Raw genomic sequence first — 19820 nt, 5'->3', positions numbered from 1 at the left:
TAAAAACAAAAAATGATAATTTTTTTTGTTTTTATTTGAGTGATTCTTTATATAATAGTATAGATATACATATATATTTTTTCTTTGTAATAATATGTAATGTAGAAATCACCCCTGTATGTATGTGTATCTGTAATCCTAAAAAAAACCAAAATATTATATTGTAATCTCAGTTTTTTCTATAAAAATTCTCAAATTTTAAAGATATCATAAAAACTTATTTTAATAAATTTATTATTTATCCATAAAATTTACTTTCGTAAATTTATATACCTTATATCTTGGTCTATAACTAACATATGTTACTAATTATTTTTATACGACATATATCCTGATCCTAACAAACGGAGATCTTAACAAACTAAAGTAGACCAAGTTTGGATGTCTCATCCTTGCCACTAGAGTGAGACATCTTTGGCACTAATATATGTTTCAATTTTATCTTTTATCTTTATTTTAAAAAATTTAGATGGCCATTTTTCAAAAAATGAAATAAACTGACTAATGGATGTTGTACTCTTTACATTATATTTTCAAATGTACTATATATCACAATCCAAATATATTTTTGCATAAATATCATCCTTCATCCTTCTAGTATAAAAATATTTTCTTGAAAAACAAAACCAAACATTACCATACATTCTTTCAGCACAATGCCCAAAAGCAGTCCAGAAAATATTTTTCCCACAATACTGAAAATAAACCTGCGTATTATAAATCACTACTCCAAAACCTTGGACAAACAGAACCAAGATTCACCAGAGTTTTCCAAAGGTTAAGGATCTAAAATAAAACCATCCTATCCACTTTATTATTAATAACAATATCAGAAATATTTTATTAAACTGACTGAATCAAGAAACAAACAAGCACTATAACGCCCGTAGAAGCTCAAGGCTTTCCAAGAATGGTGGTCTCTGCAATCATAGAGGTGACAACATATGGATCCATGTTTGAAGCAGGCCTCCTGTCCTCAAAGTAACCCTTGCCTTCTCTCTCAGTGTCTCGGCCAACACGAACCGACGCACCTCGGTTAGCAACCCCCTATAAGCAGAAACATTCCAAACGAAATGTATTCGATAAGTTTAACGTCGTTCGTGAAGAAGACTTCGATGTTTGAAACTAGCATTATCAAGATTCAAGGGATTGAAAATAATGCATGAGCTGCTGGTTATTTAGACGATGAAAGAAGGTTTTTTTTCCTATATAATAGAGAGTAAAGATCAAATTTTTTACCCATTTGAAGGTGTTGATGTCAGCGGTTTCGTGTTTTCCAGTTAGACGACGCTCATTGCCTTCGCCGTAGGCAGCGATATGCTCTTTGTGCTTGAGTTCAAGCTTCCCAATAGCTTTCTTAATGACTTCGTAACCTCCCTCCTTCCTCATGGACTTCGTGCTAAAAGAATGTTAAATGAGAGAATGCGATTAGTTATATAGTCGAATATAACGCTCTCGCGAAATCGTCTAGGAATTCAAATGACTGCGGTACCTGTAGTTGGTGTGAGCACCAGCCCCATTCCAGTCACCCTTTTGTTAAAAACAGCAAATAATCAATAAGGGCGAGAAAAGACTCCATAAATCATAAAGAGATGGAAAATGAATGTGTGCATTATAGAACACCCGAAAATGTAATTTCCCCTATCACCAACTGTTTTGGGTGATGCATTTAATTTTTTTTACGCCAGGTTACCTGAGAAAAATTAAATAAGGCGAGACGTATGAAGGTTTACCTGGATAGGCTTGGGATCGAATGAGACAACCACCCCAGCGATCTCAGGCAATCCTCTGCCAACAGTAAATGAACATTTCAAAAATTCATTTCAGCTTTCTAATTTATTACACGTAGCACGTCGACGAAAGTCACCTCTAGTATGTAACGAGACATCCACACTTCGTCACCAGACTGAGATGCCAACAGACGGTCCTACTTGGTATTCCCACTAAAATGATAGCACGATTTAGAATCTCAATTGTTAGGCCGAAAAAATTATAACAGAAGACATTAAACTATCTCATCATGAAGAGAAGCTAGACGCAGCCAACTCTACCTGGCCAGGCATCACTTCACCATTGATGCCACTTATATTGATTCCAGCATAAAGGCAAGCCTTGTAATGTGCATCAACAATGTCACGTCCAAAAGCTTTGTCAGCTCCAATACCGCAATAATATGGACCCTACATTGATAATGCTGTCAATACTCGATATATGTAAATATAAATAAATAAAGGAATCCTGAAAGAAAATACAAAGAAAATGTTGGATCTAGGATTATAATTACCTGAGGTCCAGGATAACCACCAGTCGGCCATCCAAGAGGCCATTTAACTTCCTTTTGCAAAAGAGTGTATTCTTGTTCAATACCGTACCTATCAAAAATAAAATTTTGAACAATCACAAGCCAATAAATGAGTTGATATATTCTGCAATAGAATTGGAGATATGCTACCATGGCTCTTCGGCTTGAACTTCATGGTTGCTGAAAATCTTGGCAGCGCTGTGTCTCTTGTTTGTTGGAATTGGATCACCAGCCGGAGTGTAAGCATCACACATAACCTGTGAGAGACAAAAATATTTTAAATTTCGCAACAAATCTTGAAGCCAATAAGATTTGAAATATATAATAAGTATTAACGACTCGACTCACCAATATGTTATTACCCCTCCTGAATGGATCTTTGAAGATTGCTTGAGGACTGTTATATTGCATTATAACACATAATGATTAATATTCAAATCTTTCATGGAGAATAATATCAACAAGAGAAAAGTAACAATATAATCGAAATACTTACTATATGATTACTTCACTGTCTTCTCCGGGAGCTTGGCCAGTGCTGGATCCGTCATAGTTCCACTTGGGAAGCTTTGAAGCATCCTTACGGTTCCAGAAATAGTCTGAGAAGAAAAAAAGTAGGCTCAATTATATTGTAACTCAAATACATTCAGAGAACATGTACAAGAACTTTCAGCTAAGGAATTACTTACCCTGGCTTTACTCCTAAGGTCCATACCAGAGCCACCAATCCTGCCAAATATATATTTAACACAGGTTTGAGTAATCTATAATCAATGAATAAACAAGATTTCAGAAAAAAGGGTCCTTAAAGAGAAATCAATGTGGAGTATTATATAAACAAAACCACTCGAATGGAGAGCACCATACTGAAATAGGACAAAAAACAAAATAAATAGTCTCAAAACAGATTGGGATGACGCTAGATTCCCTCGTACATAGGCCACAGTTGAATTACTTAAAAAAATACGACAAAAATTGAGGGAATTATAGTAACACACATTTTCCTCCAGATTAACAAGTTGGTTGAAACTCATTCAGAATCGATCGTGCATAGTTATTAGATACAGAAGGTTCAGTAAGGCTTATAAATATTGTACAGCCTAGGTGCAAGGCAAGGTGTGTGCTTTATTGAACTGAAGTGCCGTAAAGGATGATTATGACAATGACAAAATCAAAATATTTAAAGAAAATTTCATCAAACATAAACAAAATATATAACTCACAAACTATTTTAAACGCCAATGAAACAAATATTTGTTAGTCTACAATAAAATATTAGTGACTGTTATAATACATTTCATCTTTAACCATCCTCACAGGTACAGTGGAGACTTTAAAGCACGCCAGGACCAAGGCTTTTAAGATTGAGGGACTTTCCATACTACACGTGAAACATACACAACACTATATTCCCTAGGCTACACATGAATTCCCGTGATCCCACGATCCCACCATGGTTTCGGGATCCAATGGGGATGACCACCGGATGTGTTATACCCAATGAAACATAAGTCAGACCCATGGATGTAGCCTGCTAAGCATTCAAGATACAGTTAAGAAATTTAAGATCACTGAAAATCGTATATCTCCCATCTCAAGAATGGATAAGCATAAATAACAGAAACAAATACTAGTGGAAGTCAAAAAATAATATGTTAGATCCACAGTCACCATCAGTTTATATATGTATATGTAAACAAACAGTCGAATAGCCAGTTACCATCGTTTGATTGATGGAGGAAATTTATTCAACATTTAATATATAGCAAAATCAGATATTGACACAATATTAAATATATACGATAGGCAAATCACGGATCTCCTTTCATTGGTTAAAACCAAGAAAACATAACAAAAAAGCCACTGGCTTTCCATAAAAACTAACGAAAAAAAGAGATCGTAAAGGAAACAAAATGAAACAAAAAATAAGAAACAGACTCATTTCACAATGATCCAAATCATGTGAACCTCGGAACACAGATAAACAAAAAAGACAACATAAAAACAGATCCAAATCCAGAACCCACAAGCATCGTCCAGCACAAATCTCGTTCCAACAAAAGCAGAGCAAAAAAAGTTACAGAAATGTCAAGAAAGACAGCATCCCGCTGGAAAAGACTCACCAGACATATTCGGCAATGATCTTATCAGTGGTTTCTGAGAGGTTGAGATTGATTAGATCTGAAAGCAACGCCATTTTCAGAGTCTTCCTCTACCTTTACTCTTCTCTCTCTTTTCTCGGTGAATGAATAAATGATTGAACTGGTTTGCGGAACGAGTGTATTTCTTTTATAGTGGGAGATCTGAGGGCTGATGACATATGAGACACACGAACTCTGACATTATCAAAGCCAACCTTTTTATTAAAAACTAAATTTATTGTTTTTTTAATTAAAAACTTAAATTAATTAATTTTCCGATATCACGTTAGACAATTTTTCGATATCATCACATTATAATGAAATGTTAGCATAAAAATAATACTCAACACTATATTCGAATCCAATTTTAATTTAGCTATATCAGTATCATGATCTAAAACGTATTTTTTTGTGTCAGAATGCATATGCACTCAAATGAAATAAGATTAAAAATCAACAAAACGAAAAAATTACATGACTCATACATAATTTTGACAAATTAAATGATAAAAAAGCAAACATAATAAGTTGGAGGACTAGATGTACTATTTTCCCTTCTTTTTTCCTCCAAAATATTTCATTCCATTTTTTTTTTTTCATTTTTATATAAAAAAATAATCATAGGAAAAATATTATTCCAAAATAATCACAACTCATCATATAACTATTTTCATATTTAGATCTCTCGTCAGATTGAGATTACATGATTCATATATGGATTAAAAATTAATATTTTTTGTGTAAAAAATAATAATTTTTAATATGTCGGGTTAGGTCGGGTAGGATATCCATCGTACAAAATTAATATGTGAGACGATCTCATAAAAATTTTTATATAAGGTTCGCTGCAAATGCAGCATGTCGAGTCAAAAAATATTTACAAAAACTCTTATGAGACGTCTCAGAAACCAATTTTGTGATAAGGTTCGTCAACTAGATCCGATTCATGAAAAAATATTATTTTTTAACTTAAAAGTTATTTCAATATTTTTGTTTGAGAAGTTATTTTATTTTATTTCTCATAAAAACTTGGTATTAGGAAATGAGTCTTTTGGGAAACATTTAGCATATTTTAAAGATATTAGTTAATTTAAGGATGTCTCGCTTAATAATATTGTATAAATGAATAATAATTTTTTTTAAAAAAATTGTAGGACAGTTTTCGACTTAAAATGATTAGGTGCACTTTTTAAAATAATAATAATAAAAATATTTATGTGAAATAAAACAATAAATTAACAAACAGATACGAGGTGGGTTGTTGAGATATGTATTGCTCGTGGCTGACTTTGCCAAGGAAAAGGAATCCAAGGTTGGATTTTGTCACATTAATGTTTTACACGCAAATTACAACATAATAATAATAATAATAATAAATAATTTTTAATTTATACTCTTTTTAAAATAAGAGTGGAATTTTAAGAACACTGCGGGTACGTATTTTAGGAAAAGGAAAAAGACTTCACCAAACATAATAGAGTATGAGACTGGTCAACCCTACCGATATTCACAACAAAAAAAATAATACTCTCAGCATAAAAGGTAATACTTTTTTTATGGATGACTCAAATAAGATATTCGACCAACGAAATTGATCTTTAAGACCGTCTCGCAAGAGTTTTATGAACATTAATATTATTAATTTTCGAAAAAATAATATATTTTGTGGTAATTGAATGAAAGCAAGATAGCATTAATATATTATTGTAATTGTATCAAGCATTAAATAATTTGTACCATAGCAAATAAATTGATCAAATGCAAGACCAAACATTTTGGACACACAAAATAAAAATATTTTAAATTTTAATACAATTTCCGTACGGAAAATGAGTGTAAACTGTATATTTAGATGACACATCACTTATGATGTACATAAAAATCTCTAACAGGAAGAAGTCTCGGTTCGATCTCAAGTGAACGAAACATTATAGATTTTTGTATGTTTTCTTTAGAAAATTATGATAAAAACAAAAATAAAATAAATTCTTTTCACAAACTTTCTGTTTTATTTGGAAGAAAAATCTTTCGATTTTAGGGGACAGAGAATTCGTCAAACCCTGAATTTTTCAATGTAGTAATAATAGCCCACGTAAATATTTAACCCAAATATAAATTTTTTTTTTATTTCAATTGATTTATACAATAGGATGTTGTGGAATAGTAAATAGAGTGGGTCTCATGTGAGACCGTCTCACGGATCATAATCTGTGAGACGGGTCAACCCTACCCATATTCATAATAAAAAATAATACTCTTAGCATAAAAAGTAATGAGTGGGTCTTATGTGAGACCGTCTCACGGATCATAATCTGTGATACGGGTCAACCCCACTCATATTCACAGTAAAAAGTAATACTCATAGTATAAAAAGTAATATTTTTTTATGGGTGACCCAAATAAGAGATCCACACAAGTTTTTGCCAAAAGTAATACTTTTTCATGGGTGATCCAAATAAGAGATCTGTCTCACAAATACGGTCTGTGAGACCGTCTCACACAAGTTTTTCCCTAGTAAATAAAGCATTGTCAAAAGGATAATTAATTAAAGTTTTCCATCATGGAAAATCTACTAAAGGTTATTTGTTTTAAAAAAATACATTTGAACTATCTTGAATATTTTTATAAAAAAACTCTAAATTTGCATTTAAATTAGGAAATATGTTTCAATTGTCGGTGAAGCAAATTGACATTTTACCTAAACTTTAGCGTAGAAGGTGGGTGACACGTGGAAACCCAAATGTAGTTCATCATCCGGGGATTCTATTTCTTTATTTTGAAATAAAGATTATGTAAGGAAAAAAGAAAGGTTACTTTTTATTTCCCGTGTTTTGGATGGTTTTAATAAGTCAGCCGAACCCCCCTAATTGAAATATCTGGATATTGGGTGAATTTTATTATGCACAACTTTGGAAAATTTATATTTTTTGTCTCGTGTTTTCTGTTTTGTAATTGCCAAATCGGCATCGTGTTGATGTCAAATCAGAAAACGAACCGAACTTGAAAAAAACAAAGAAAACAGATTGAGATTGAAATTTGTATATACATTACCAAAATCATATAATATATATTGATACTCATGGGAAATTTAGAGTCCGCTCCCAGCAAGTGTCACTAATCCAGACGCGTGTTTTGAAGTTACCCTGAGCCTGAAATAACAAAGAAGATCGTTAAGAGGGGGCCAGGAGGGTGTCCTGGCGTAGCCCCTCCGACGCTCAAGTCAGTGACTGAGGATATATGGGGGGAACAGCTAGGGTGCTGCTGAAAACAATATAGTGAATTCATCCCCTAAATGAACACTCAAACCTGGTATTTATAGGAGAATACCTGGGCCCTAGATGGGCCGGTCTACACCTGGGCCCTAGATGGGCAGGTCTTCCTTTTGGGCTTGAGATGGGCCAGGGGTAGTGGGCTCATCTATGGGGTATCACCAGTCTCCCCCTCCCGAGTCGAATTGAATCGCAGGTTCGAAGTTCGATTAGTCGTGCTGTCCTCGGGTTACCGGGTACGAGTTGGGTATTTTTCCCCGGATGTTCAGTAGTCTCCACAAGTTGGTCCTCCCTCACTTCATTCTCATTTCCTCCTCAAAATTTGTTTTGCTTCTCCGCAACACCTCTCCCTCGCTAGCACCACGCCTAACACCCTCGCCTACCCTTCCCAGCTTGCGCCTTCTCGCCCTTCGCTCCATCCGCAGCGCGCCTTCGCCCAGCACACTCTCGCCCTCACCCCTCCACTCTCGCCCAACTCCCAGCCGCCGAGTCTCGCCCAAGCACGCCCACACTCGCCTTTACATCTCCTCGCCGCCAGCGCCCGAGCCTCGCCCAGCACACCCTCGCCAAGCAGCTCGCCCAGCAGCAGCTCGCCCTCGCAGCAGCAGCAGTATCCCTCAGCAGCAGTCTCGCCCCAGCTCGCCCAGCAGCAGCAGCTCGCCCTCGCAGCAGCAGCAGTCTCGCCCAGCAGCAGTCTTGCCCTCGCCGCAGCAGCAGTCTCGCCCAAGCTCGCCTTGCCTTCGCCTCGCCCTAGAACCTCACCCCCCAGCGCGCATCACACGCTCGCCCGGCATTCGCACGTCACGCCCCTTCGCACGCTCGCCCAACGCTCCCCCCGCCCTGCCTTCGCCTCGCCCTAACACCTCACCCCCCAGCGCACACCACACGCTCGCCCGGCATTCGTACGTCACGCCCCCTCGCACGCTCGCCCAACTCCAGCTCGCCCAGCCGTGCCACGCTCGCCCCTCGCCTGCTCGCCCACGTCGATGCTCGCCCCACACCCGAGCGCCCAGTCTCGCCCAAGCGCTGCTCCAGGCTCGCCCCTCGCCTGCTCGCCCCTCACCCGAGCGACCAAGTCCTCGCCCAGGCGCTGCTCCAGGCTCGCCCCTCGCCTGCTCGCCCACGTTCAACGCGCCCACCCTCTAACTCCTCTGCTAGGTGATGCCTTAGCATGAAGATAAAATCAACACCTCCATCCTCTAACTCCTCTGCTAAGCCGGGCCTTAGCAGGAAAATAAAAATTCAACATCTCGACCCTCTGACTCCTCTGCTAGGTGACGCCATAGCAGGAAAATAGGAATTCAACACCTCCACCCTCTAACTCCTCTGCTAAGTCGGGCCTTAGCAGGAAAATAAAAATTCAACATCTCCACCCTCTAACTCCTCTGCTAGGTGACGCCATAGCAGGAAAATAGGAATTCAACACATCCACCCTCTAACTCCTCTGCTAAGCCGGGCCTTAGCAGGAAAATAGGAATTCAACACCTCCACCCTCTAACTCCTCTGCTAAGCCGGGCCTTAGCAGGAAAAATAAAAATTCAACCGCCCCCACCCTCTAACTCCTCTGCTAGGTGACACCTTAGCAGGAAAATAAAGAGTCCACCTCGTCATCCTCTAACTCCTCTGCCAGGCGACGCCTTAGCAGGAAAATACATATTTTCCACCCTCACCCTCAAACTCCTCTGCTAGGCGACACCTTAGCAGGAAAATAAAATTTTTCTCCTTCACTCTTCTCCTCTACCAGGCGATGCCTTAGTAGGAAAATAAAATTTCTCTCCTGCCCTCTGCTCCTCTACCAGGCGATGCCTTAGTAGAAAAATAAAATTTTTCTCCTTCCCTCTCGTAATACAACAACATTCATGAACTGAAAAGAGGAACCTGATTTTATTGAATATCAACTGATAACGTAACACAAATTCAGGAACGAAATACATCAAAAATGAAGTAAAGATATTCTCTAAGGTGGTAAGCGTTCTCAGGCCTCTTTTAGAGCTTTACCCAGAGTTTCCATCAGTAGCACCCCCCGAGATCATATGAATCATTCCTCTCGTAGGGTGATTATCCTCATTCATTCCCCCCCTCGGTTCGACGGGTCCCTGAGGAACATCTTGATCTCGACCTTCCCCTCTCTACTCCCCGACCCTCTGATTTATCCATGGAGGGCCTTGACCACGTCTAGGAGACGAGCGAGACCTCTGTCGACTCCTGGATGAGGATCCTTCTCGTCTATCCCGCGAAGGCAATCTAGCACTGCTCTTAGCCCTTCGCGACTTCTCCCAGCTCTCCTCGGGCTCCCTCACCTCCGTCACCTCGTCACGACTCCTATCCAGAGGAACATGTGATGAGAATTGTCTTCTGTCCCTAGATTTAATCTCCTCTCTTTCCCCTGCGCCCCTCTTCCTTCCTCCTCTCTCCGCTCCCTCAACTCCACTCCTCCCAGGTCGCTGTTCCATTCTCTTATGCCGCTGGGCATCTTCAAGATTTATATATTTCTCAGCTCGAGCCAACAGATCATCATAGTTCGACGGAGGCTTCTTGACCAGCGACTTGAAAAACTCCCCTCCTCTAAGTCCCTGGGTAAAGGCACTTATCATGATGTCAGGAGTGACCGCTGGTATTTCCAACGCTACGCTGTTGAACCGCTGGACAAACTCCCGTAAAGTTTCACCCTCTTGCTGTTTCATTACAAACAAACTCAAGTAGTTTTTTTGGTGCCTTTTGCTACTAGCGAATCGGTGCAAGAAAGCAGCTGAGAAATCCTCAAAAGAGCGTATGGAGTTGGGCGGCAAGGAATTAAACCATTGCTGGGCTGACCTCACCAAAGTGCCCAGAAACACTCTGCACTTGACTCCATCTGAATACTGATGCAACAGAGCTGTGTTCTCAAACCTCCCCAAGTGTTCTTCGGGGTCCGTATGTCCATCATATTCTCCAACGTTTGACTGTCTGAAATTTGGAGGAAGCCCCTCTTCCAAAATGGCGAGGGAAAAAGGACTTCCTTTCTTGGGGGCTGCATTTCTGTTTCCCAATTGCTGCCTCAGCGTCCGTATTTCCCTCCACATCTCTTCCATCTCCGGATTCTCCTCACTTGGGCGGGGTCGCGTCTCCTCCACCCTACTCTGACTTCCCTCCACATTCTCCTCTCGCTCCTGGCGAGCGGTCTGATCTTTTGTAAACATAGACTCTTGATTCCTCTTCTTGGCCTCCTCCACTATCCGGGTGATAAATTGACCCAACTGTTCTAGGGTCAAGTTCCCCACATTATCATTGGGACGGGGTTGCTCGACCCTTGTCTCGTGAAGGGGCTGCTCGGTTCTTGTCTCTTGACGAGGTTGTTCCTGTCTCGTCTCAAGATACGGCTGTTCCTGTATTGTCTCAGCACGAGATGGTTCAGGTCCTCTCCGAGGACGTGATAATGCTGAGGTAGCTCTTCCACTCCCTCTCTTACCTACCATATCTACGTCTTAACTCAAACTTCCCACAGACGGCGCCAAGTGATACTCACGGGAAATTTAGGGTCCGCTCCCAGCAAGTGTCACTAATCCAGCCGCGGGTTTTGAAGTTACCCTGAGCCTGAAATAACAAAGAAGATCGTTAAGAGGGGGCCAGGAGGGTGTCCTGGCGTAGCCCCTCCGACGCTCAAGTCAGTGACTGAGGATATATGGGGGGAGCAGCTAAGGGTGCTGCTGAAAACAATATAGTGAATTCATCCCCTAAATGAACACTCAAACCTGGTATTTATAGGAGAATACCTGGGCCCTAGATGGGCCGGTCTACACCTGGGCCCTAGATGGGCAGGTCTTCCTTTTGGGCTTGAGATGGGCCAGGGGTAATGGGCTCATCTATGGGGTATCGTATATAATGAAAATTGAAAAAAATTCTATTAGATATGGTGTTGGGCTTAATAAGAAAATTTTCTTATTGGATGGAAACAAAATATAATATTTGATATCTTGATGATGAATGTTTGTATCTTACATATTTATGCTATATCATTGTTGAAATTTATGATATAACTTAACAACTCAGAACAATATACATTAGTTCATTCATAGTTATTCGACGTTCCTGAACAGACATGTTGAGATGTAATAATTATTCATGTTAGGAGAATGATCGACATGTGATATTTGATATGGAGTATGATTTAAAATATCATATTTGTGTAATTGGAATAGATACAGGATCATATAGTCGATGTCCATGAATATCAAGAAGTAAAAGTGGAAAAAATGTCGAACTTTTTATATACCCAGCTCCATACCGAAAAATACCAAATTTTCGGTACGACATAATATCAATACCGAAATTTTCAGTACAATAACAATATAAAATTTGAAAATTTTCATTATATACCGAAATATCGAAATAATATATATAAATTAATGTATATGATACAATAAAGTTCAAATTTTTTTTAAAAAATATAAAGTATTTTCCAGTATAAAACTGTATATACCGATACCACACCGAAATCTCAGTATACCGCAGCAATTTGGTATAATCAAAAGAAATATTTCTAATACCATAATTTTCGATAAGATATACGGTATTCATCTTTCAGTATGATACGATATACCATCACTATCAAGAAGTACAATCTTTTACTATTTATTAAGTTTAAGCATATTAGAATAACTGTTTTTGGTGTCTTTGGTCTGTTTTTTGGTTTCCCTATTTTGCTCTTATTTGATATCAAAATTACATTTTTGTTTTTTTTTTAATTTCAAAAAACATTTTTGTTTTTATTTTTTTTATTACAATTATTCAAATAGCACTTTAGTACCTCGATAATTTGTCAAATTTCATTTTAGTCCATAAATAATTATAAAAAAAAATTGTACACACACGCACCGCGTGTGCAGAGTAGCTAGTTATTAGAAAGAATATCCTTGATGTAAAATAATTGCTCAAGATTGATCAACACATGACAATTTGAAAGATTGAAGTTACACTGGTGTGCTCCACATAATTTGTTCCTTATATGTGTATGTGACAATGTGTGAAGGGGGGAAGATTTTTGAGCCTCCCACACTTTTTTCTATATTTATTTTATTTTGTAAATTATACAAATAATGTGTGTGTGTTTGTGTGTGTGTGTGTGTGTGTGTGTGTGTGAGGGGTTAGGTGGGGGTAAGTGCAAAGATTTTTGAGCCGCCCGCACTTTTTTAAAATTATTATTATAAAGTTTCTTATATAAAAATTATTAAATTGTGAGAGATAAAAACAATTCTTGTCCCAAAAATTTTATATAACCGTATTACTTGACCCAAAATTACATTCTTTTCGTCCCAAATCTAAAAGTCCCAAATATCTTCTCAAACAATTTCGGATTTTTTCTTATTTATTTGCCCTGTGTGTGTGTGTGTGTGTGTGTGTGTGCAGATTGTGGCATTTTGATTTAAAAAAACCCGTGAGTGACATATTTCCTTCATTATGAGTTTCAAAATAAGTTAAATATTGTTATTAATTTTATTTTATTAGTAAATAATAAGCACAATACTAGTATTTTTTTATTAGTAAATAAATATAAATATTAAGCACCGTATTTGTATTTTAAATTTTTGTAATTAATATCTATTTGGAAAAACAAAATCGTTCCCACCTTAACAAAATCGTCTAGTTCCGCCTCTGCATATTAGGACATCCGTATCCGTAGTCATTAATTTATATTATTAACGGTTCATTTCACCCTACCTTGTGAGGCACTGCCCCTATGAGGTAATCAAAGGCCCAGATTTACACACACATACACCCCATGAAGTGATCAAAGGCCTAAATTTAATCACCATGTAAAATCAATGGCTGAGATCCTGTGAGGGCACTGCCCCCACAGGTAGCATCGACATTACCGTTATTAACCTTCTATCTCTTCAAAAAAAAATAGGGTCTGCGAGCCACGTTATCATTATATTAACATTTGCTCATTATTAATATACACTCACATTCATTTAATATCAACCTTCATTATTTATGAGTCTTACTGTCAATTTATTCATTTTTTTATTTTATATTATTTAAATATCTTTCTAATTTTGTTTAAAAATTTACAATAAATATTATTGAAAATAAATAGTATTATTATTTTAAAAATAACTTAATTTAAATATTGATTAAAATATTATTAAAAAAATAAAAAAAACAATTGGACTCTTTGCTATCATTCTTTAAATTTATAAATTAAAATTATTTAATATAATTGTAGAAATCGATTAGTATTTATAGTGAATAAATTATAGTTTTTTCATATGTAATATTTTTTAAATTAAATGAAAGAGTCGTTTGATTTTTTAAATAAAGATTTTTTTTTGGAAAAATTTATTTTTCGGAACAAAACCAAAAGGATATATATATATATATAAAAAGTATGTGAATTAATGAGATTAATACTAATGAATTTTCATGCTCACATGGCAACCAAGATTAATAATATATATATCAACAATGGTGCATGAATATTAATTGATGTTAATAATTATCCATTAATGCACCAATGTGGGTGCTCTTAGAAGTGAATGAATGGAAGTGTTAAAAAAAAGGCATCAAACTCGGTCTAATAATTTTAAATTTAAATATATTTCGAATTAAAAAGTCTCCTTCCTCAGTCCTCAGTCCTCCTTTTTTTTATTGCTTTACGAATTGTTTACTTGTATGGGAAAATATTCAATTTCTCAACCCTATTGTTTGGGTGATTTTCCGGTTCGATCACTTTTGTTTCTCATGTGTCAAAACGAGGTCTAAACTTTTGAATTCGACTCGATAAAGTCATTTACGACGACAATGGTGTATTTGAATCGATGGATTTGAGGATATGTATCACAAGACTAATTCTCGGTTAATGAGATCCTATCTATGTGGGCACTGTCCTCACTTCATTTAACGGGTAAGATCTTGCCACACATACGATTTCAAAAAAAAAGTGGAGCCTATATATGCATGTGTAAATTTTGGCCATCTATCTTATCATGAGGACAATGCCCACATGAATAGAATGAAATAAATCCTAATTCTCCCCTTTAAATTGGCCAATTCAAATCTATGATATATTTCTCTTCCGAAAGATCTAATCACCTCCCACTGTCTTCCTCGGACCATATTGTGGAAATCCAAGTGTTCCACTGTTGACCAATCCGATGAAAGGGAATAACACTATCGACCAATCCGATGAAAGGGAATAAATTAGGTAAGTGGATCATAAAATTTAGAGAATGTCAAAAAACTTTGTCAGATCAATTTCTAAAAATTTAGGAACTCTATTTGTAAATTTCATTTTTATTTTATATAAATGTTATGCCCTATTTATCCTATTGAAGTTGTACATACGTTTCATTTTTTTTTCCTTTGGTTGATTAGCTTTTGTGAGAAAAGAAGAAGTTCAAAAATTGAGCTCTAATAATAAAAATGCCATCTCTTTTATTTTATGTTACTTTCAAAAACCTTCATGTTTCTTTTCCATCCATCCATCCAACTCCATGATCGCGTCCTTGTTCTACGATCTAAAGAGGTCTGGGAACGAGTTAGCTGTTATGATCAATGGAATCCGGATATCTCACACTGGTATGATATTGTCCACTTTTGGTTTTATTTCTCATGGTTTTGCTTTTGGAACCACCTAAAAAGCCTCATATCAATGGAGATATTATTCCATCTTTATTAACCCATGATCTTTCTCTATATCTTTCAATGTGGGACTTTGGTTGCATCCCAAAATTAACCACCTCGAAAGCTATTCGAAATGCCAAAATATGTATGAGAATGTCCTCACGAAACATTCTGCATAACATGTCATTAGCGAACTTTCGATTATTTACTTCACGATTTATAATTTCGAAGTGATATATAGTAATCGACTTCAGTGACAGAACTACGAAGTAATAAACCAATTTAGACTTAGAAAACGTATTTCATTATAGATTCAAGTAATATTTTACAAATATCATCTGATGAAGTAATACGGTTAAAAATTAAAATTTTATTTTAATGATTAATAAAACGCTTCTCTTTTTTAACATTTTCCCACAAATTATAAAAACTATTGATCTCAATTTTTCCCAATGCCTTCTCGTCGGCTTCCCAATTCCTCTCCCGATTTTTGGATCACAAGACTAACAAAACACTCAGGCTCAGTTTGGTTAGTAGTATTAAGGTTGGATAGATTATTAATGTTTTGTTTGCTTTGATTTTAAACTTGACATTGACTATTTGTGGGACAGTTTTCACTGTTTGTGGTGGACAAGAGATCCAGTCATACCAGGAGGATAAAAACTATCCGACTACTCCAGTACAGAATAATGTCCTAAATACCCTTGATTTTAAAAATTAAATTTTCAATCGTGTGTTCTTTACGTCATTCTCCTAATTTCTTCATCAATATACTCTTGCCATTGACCGGTGCTGAAGAAAACAATGTGAGCTCAAATTCACCTTGAAAACAATGTGAGCTCAAATGCTCCAACCTCTTTTTCCCCGGATCCCCGTTAAAAACGTCCTCAAAAGACTTTCTCACGCTCTTCAAAAATGCCAAACTTTTCGAATTCTCCAATTTCACATCGAAAATCGCGAAATAAACCTAAGGGTCCTCGATCAAGAAAGATTAGGTGCGGGAGCGGACGGTGTGGGAGAAGGTGGAATGAAAAGCCGGAGTCTTTTCCAAACATTTCGCGGCAAGATGGAAAATCCCATTGGATGGTTTCTAATTTCTTATTTCGTAATCCCCTTTCCGTTTTTAATTTCTTATTTCTTATTTCGTAATCCCCTTTTGGTTTCTAAGATGGAAAATCCAATTGGATGGAAAATTTCTTATTTCGTAATCCTTTTTTCGTTTCTATTCCTGAAAAAGAAAAATCCAATTGGATGGTTCCTTCAAGTACGTATACAATTGTGGGTTTATCGAAATCGAACCCTTTGAGGTAGGGCAACATGCGGAAACGACGTCAAAAACGCCAAAAAAACCACTCTAGGGATTGGGAGAAGTCGCTTCAGCCGCGGGAAAAGGAGAAGAAGCCTCGAACAACTTCTCCATTGGCTGGCGTGGGCTGGTGGGACTGTACGAATCATATCAGATGAAGGGTATTTTGGTCATTAATATATTTATCATGATTTAATCCATGTCATTAATCTAACACCACACATGATATTATATATCCCTCAAATTATATATATATATCTTATCATATCAACCATTTATCAATCAAATTATTAATCATTCAATTTTCATATATTACATACCAAGCGAACCCTCACTAGTCTCCATTTCCATTTGCAAACCATCTAAACTTGGAATAAAAAAAATGGCGACGAATGTCGGAATGATGTATTCAGCGTATTTCGTCGGAAGATCTGAATTTATTATGTGGATTAACTCCACTCTCCATCTCAACCTGTCGAATCAAGAGATTGCAATGAACTTTGTGTATCTTCCAGGCTTGCGCAGGTGCGCGTAAGCCGTATACGTCCTTGATACTTCACGACGATGGAAGCCGTATGCGTAATCAAAGATAACAATGTCGGTTGCAGAGCTATCCTGCTCCTATTCGGCCTTGATCCTTCACGACGATGGAATCTCTGATACCGTAAAAAAAGAAGCCGCGTATCTGAATAATTATGTGGATGTATGCATCGGGGTGTGATGTGTTTGGCCTTCTTTTTATTCTATCTTGTTCTTCAGGCGGAGAAAATTGCAGCTCCGGTGAAGATCTTCAATGTTCCTTCACAATGTTCTTTTTATAATATTATATTATAAAGCTTTTTTTTATTGGTGACATGATAATTTTTTAAAAATACAAACAATACCCTTTTAAAATTATAAAAATATTCTATTTTAGCAAATTTATGTATTCCCTTATCCTTACATATCCATTTTCCAAAATTTTAAAATTATTATTTTTAATCGTTATTCAAACTTTTGAATTTTTAAAATGATTATATCATTCTTAATATAAAAGATTACCACGAGAAATTATTAAATTATAAATAACACAAAAAATATCATATATATATTTATATATATATATGATATATAAACAACACGTGGTTAGTATAAAGTATAAACTATTGTTTATCGTTTTTACTGAACCGTGAGTATAATACTGAATAATGAACAAATAAACAAAACTAAGTCAATATGGCGGCCAACTCGATCTGAAAATATTTTTTACACAAGTTATTAATCATTAATTATAATTAATATGAGTTTTCAAAAAAAATTATAATTAATATGATAAATTAATAAAATAAAACAAAAGGTACATTGAAATCTATCTTATTTAGAAAATAGTGCCAAAAATCTACGCAAAGATTTTGTTTTTTGGGTCAGTTTGACCACTTTGTGATGTAAAATTAACGGGAAATTTGGGTTCAGTCCTCAGCCGCCATTTTTTTTTGTGTTCAGTCCCTAGGTACTTTTTTAGTACCACATTTCCACATGAAGTGTACCACATTTTGTATGACATAGTACCACAATTTTGTGGGTAGGGAGTGAAGCCAAAGAAATTTTTTGATTGGGGATTTTTCAATAACTTCCCCTAAAATTAACCACAACTACTTATTGCTTAAATTTTTCCAACAAACCAATGGATAAAAAATAAAAGTCAGATTTTAAAAAAAAAATTTACTCCTGATTTACGAGGACATCTATAATGATATAAAACATGAAAATTATTAATTAAAATATATATAATGTTATAAATTTGGCATAAAATATACATATTTTATTCAAATGTAATAATCGTAATTCATTGTATTTCCTCCTCCAAAATCAATTAATGAGTACATGCATTTAATAATTACGTGTATTAAAGTACGTACGTTTTATGTTTTCTGGTACGTGATTATTAACATGATAGATATTAATTAATACATGATCAAAATCAGTACTCCCCATGCATGTTGTAATATTGGTAATCGTTCTCTAATTATAATTCACCATTAATTCCCTCAATAATTATACTTATATATAATAATGAACTCCTCCGTAACTCCCATAATCGTGTGCACCAAATTCAATCCTCATTCATTCTCCAGTTTCTTATATAACAATAATAATATGATATAAACTCACTCTAGTTTCTATTTTTTTCTGGCTTTATGCAATGGTTTCAAGAGAAACTAGCATCCCGAAATTGGAATATTCGACGGAGGAGCAAGCACCTCTCGGGTAAGGAAATTACCAACTCGACAATCTTGTATTCTGTTCGTTTGAATTATAGATTATTGAAATAAAAGTTTGCTCATTAAACCTTAAGTTTTTTGATTAATGTTTAGGAAATGAAAAATAATTTGTACTAATCAATAGTTTTCTTCTTGTTTTACTAGGATATGGGATTATGGATATCCTAAACATGAAGGGGATAACTTCGGGATACTAGGTTTGGACGAATTAGAGCCATATTCATTGGCTCCTCCATTTAATTATAACAATTCTAATGTTCAGATTAAGAGAAATGATTTTTCGAGTGATTTAGCCTCGTGGGATCTCGATTTTAATTTCGATTTCGATACTTTCGACATGTCCTATGATAACAATATTGTCAATCAATTCGAGTCCATTGATCATATTATTTCTTACGAGAACATGGACAAGAACAAATCCCATAGTTCCAATATTCTACTCGTGAGTGAAGATCCGGCGCCGAATCCGCCAACTGGATACGAAGCCGTGGAAGTTGTCAAACATGGGAGGTACAAGTCTTCGACGTTGGAGTTGGATGACATCCAGAAGTACTTTGATATTCCGATAACTAGGGCAGCGAAGGAACTGAACGTCGGGTTGACGATTCTGAAGAAGAGATGTCGAGAGCTGAATATTATGCGATGGCCGCATAGAAAGATCAAGAGTTTGAAATCCCTTATCCATAATGTCAAGGCAAGTATTTTTACAATCCAAATATTTAATTTGATTTATAGAAAATAATTTTAAAAATATTTTTTTTTGTGTATGTACAGGAATTGGGTTTGAGTGAAGAGATAGAGCTGCTAGAGAATCATAAAAGAATGATACACGAAGTGCCAGAAATGGAGTTAACCGAGAGAACCAAGAAACTAAGGCAAGCTTGTTTCAAGGCAAATTACAAGAAGAGAAGATCATTGCACCAATCTGCTCTAATTTGA

General features: G+C 36.1%; 1 protein-coding gene and 1 pseudogene across 1 annotated transcript; one reads left to right on the top strand and one right to left on the bottom strand.

The window, feature by feature from the left end:
* Positions 1–696: 696 nt before the first annotated feature.
* On the bottom strand, positions 697–4646 carry LOC140816964 (glutamine synthetase cytosolic isozyme 2-like; annotated as a pseudogene).
* A 14156-nt stretch (positions 4647–18802) lies between these two features.
* Positions 18803–19820, top strand: LOC140833567 (protein RKD4-like). The gene is made up of 3 exons (XM_073198209.1): positions 18803–18867; positions 19026–19575; positions 19656–19820. The coding sequence occupies exons 1-3, from the start codon at positions 18803–18805 to the stop codon at positions 19818–19820; spliced, it is 780 nt and encodes a 259-aa protein (XP_073054310.1).

This window comes from Primulina eburnea, chromosome 1 (genome assembly GCF_022965805.1).
Source record: "Primulina eburnea isolate SZY01 chromosome 1, ASM2296580v1, whole genome shotgun sequence".
In the NCBI taxonomy this organism is placed as follows: domain Eukaryota; kingdom Viridiplantae; phylum Streptophyta; class Magnoliopsida; order Lamiales; family Gesneriaceae; genus Primulina; species Primulina eburnea.
The sequence above is the reverse complement of the archived record's forward strand: the minus strand, read 5'-3'. Positions and strand labels throughout refer to the sequence as shown.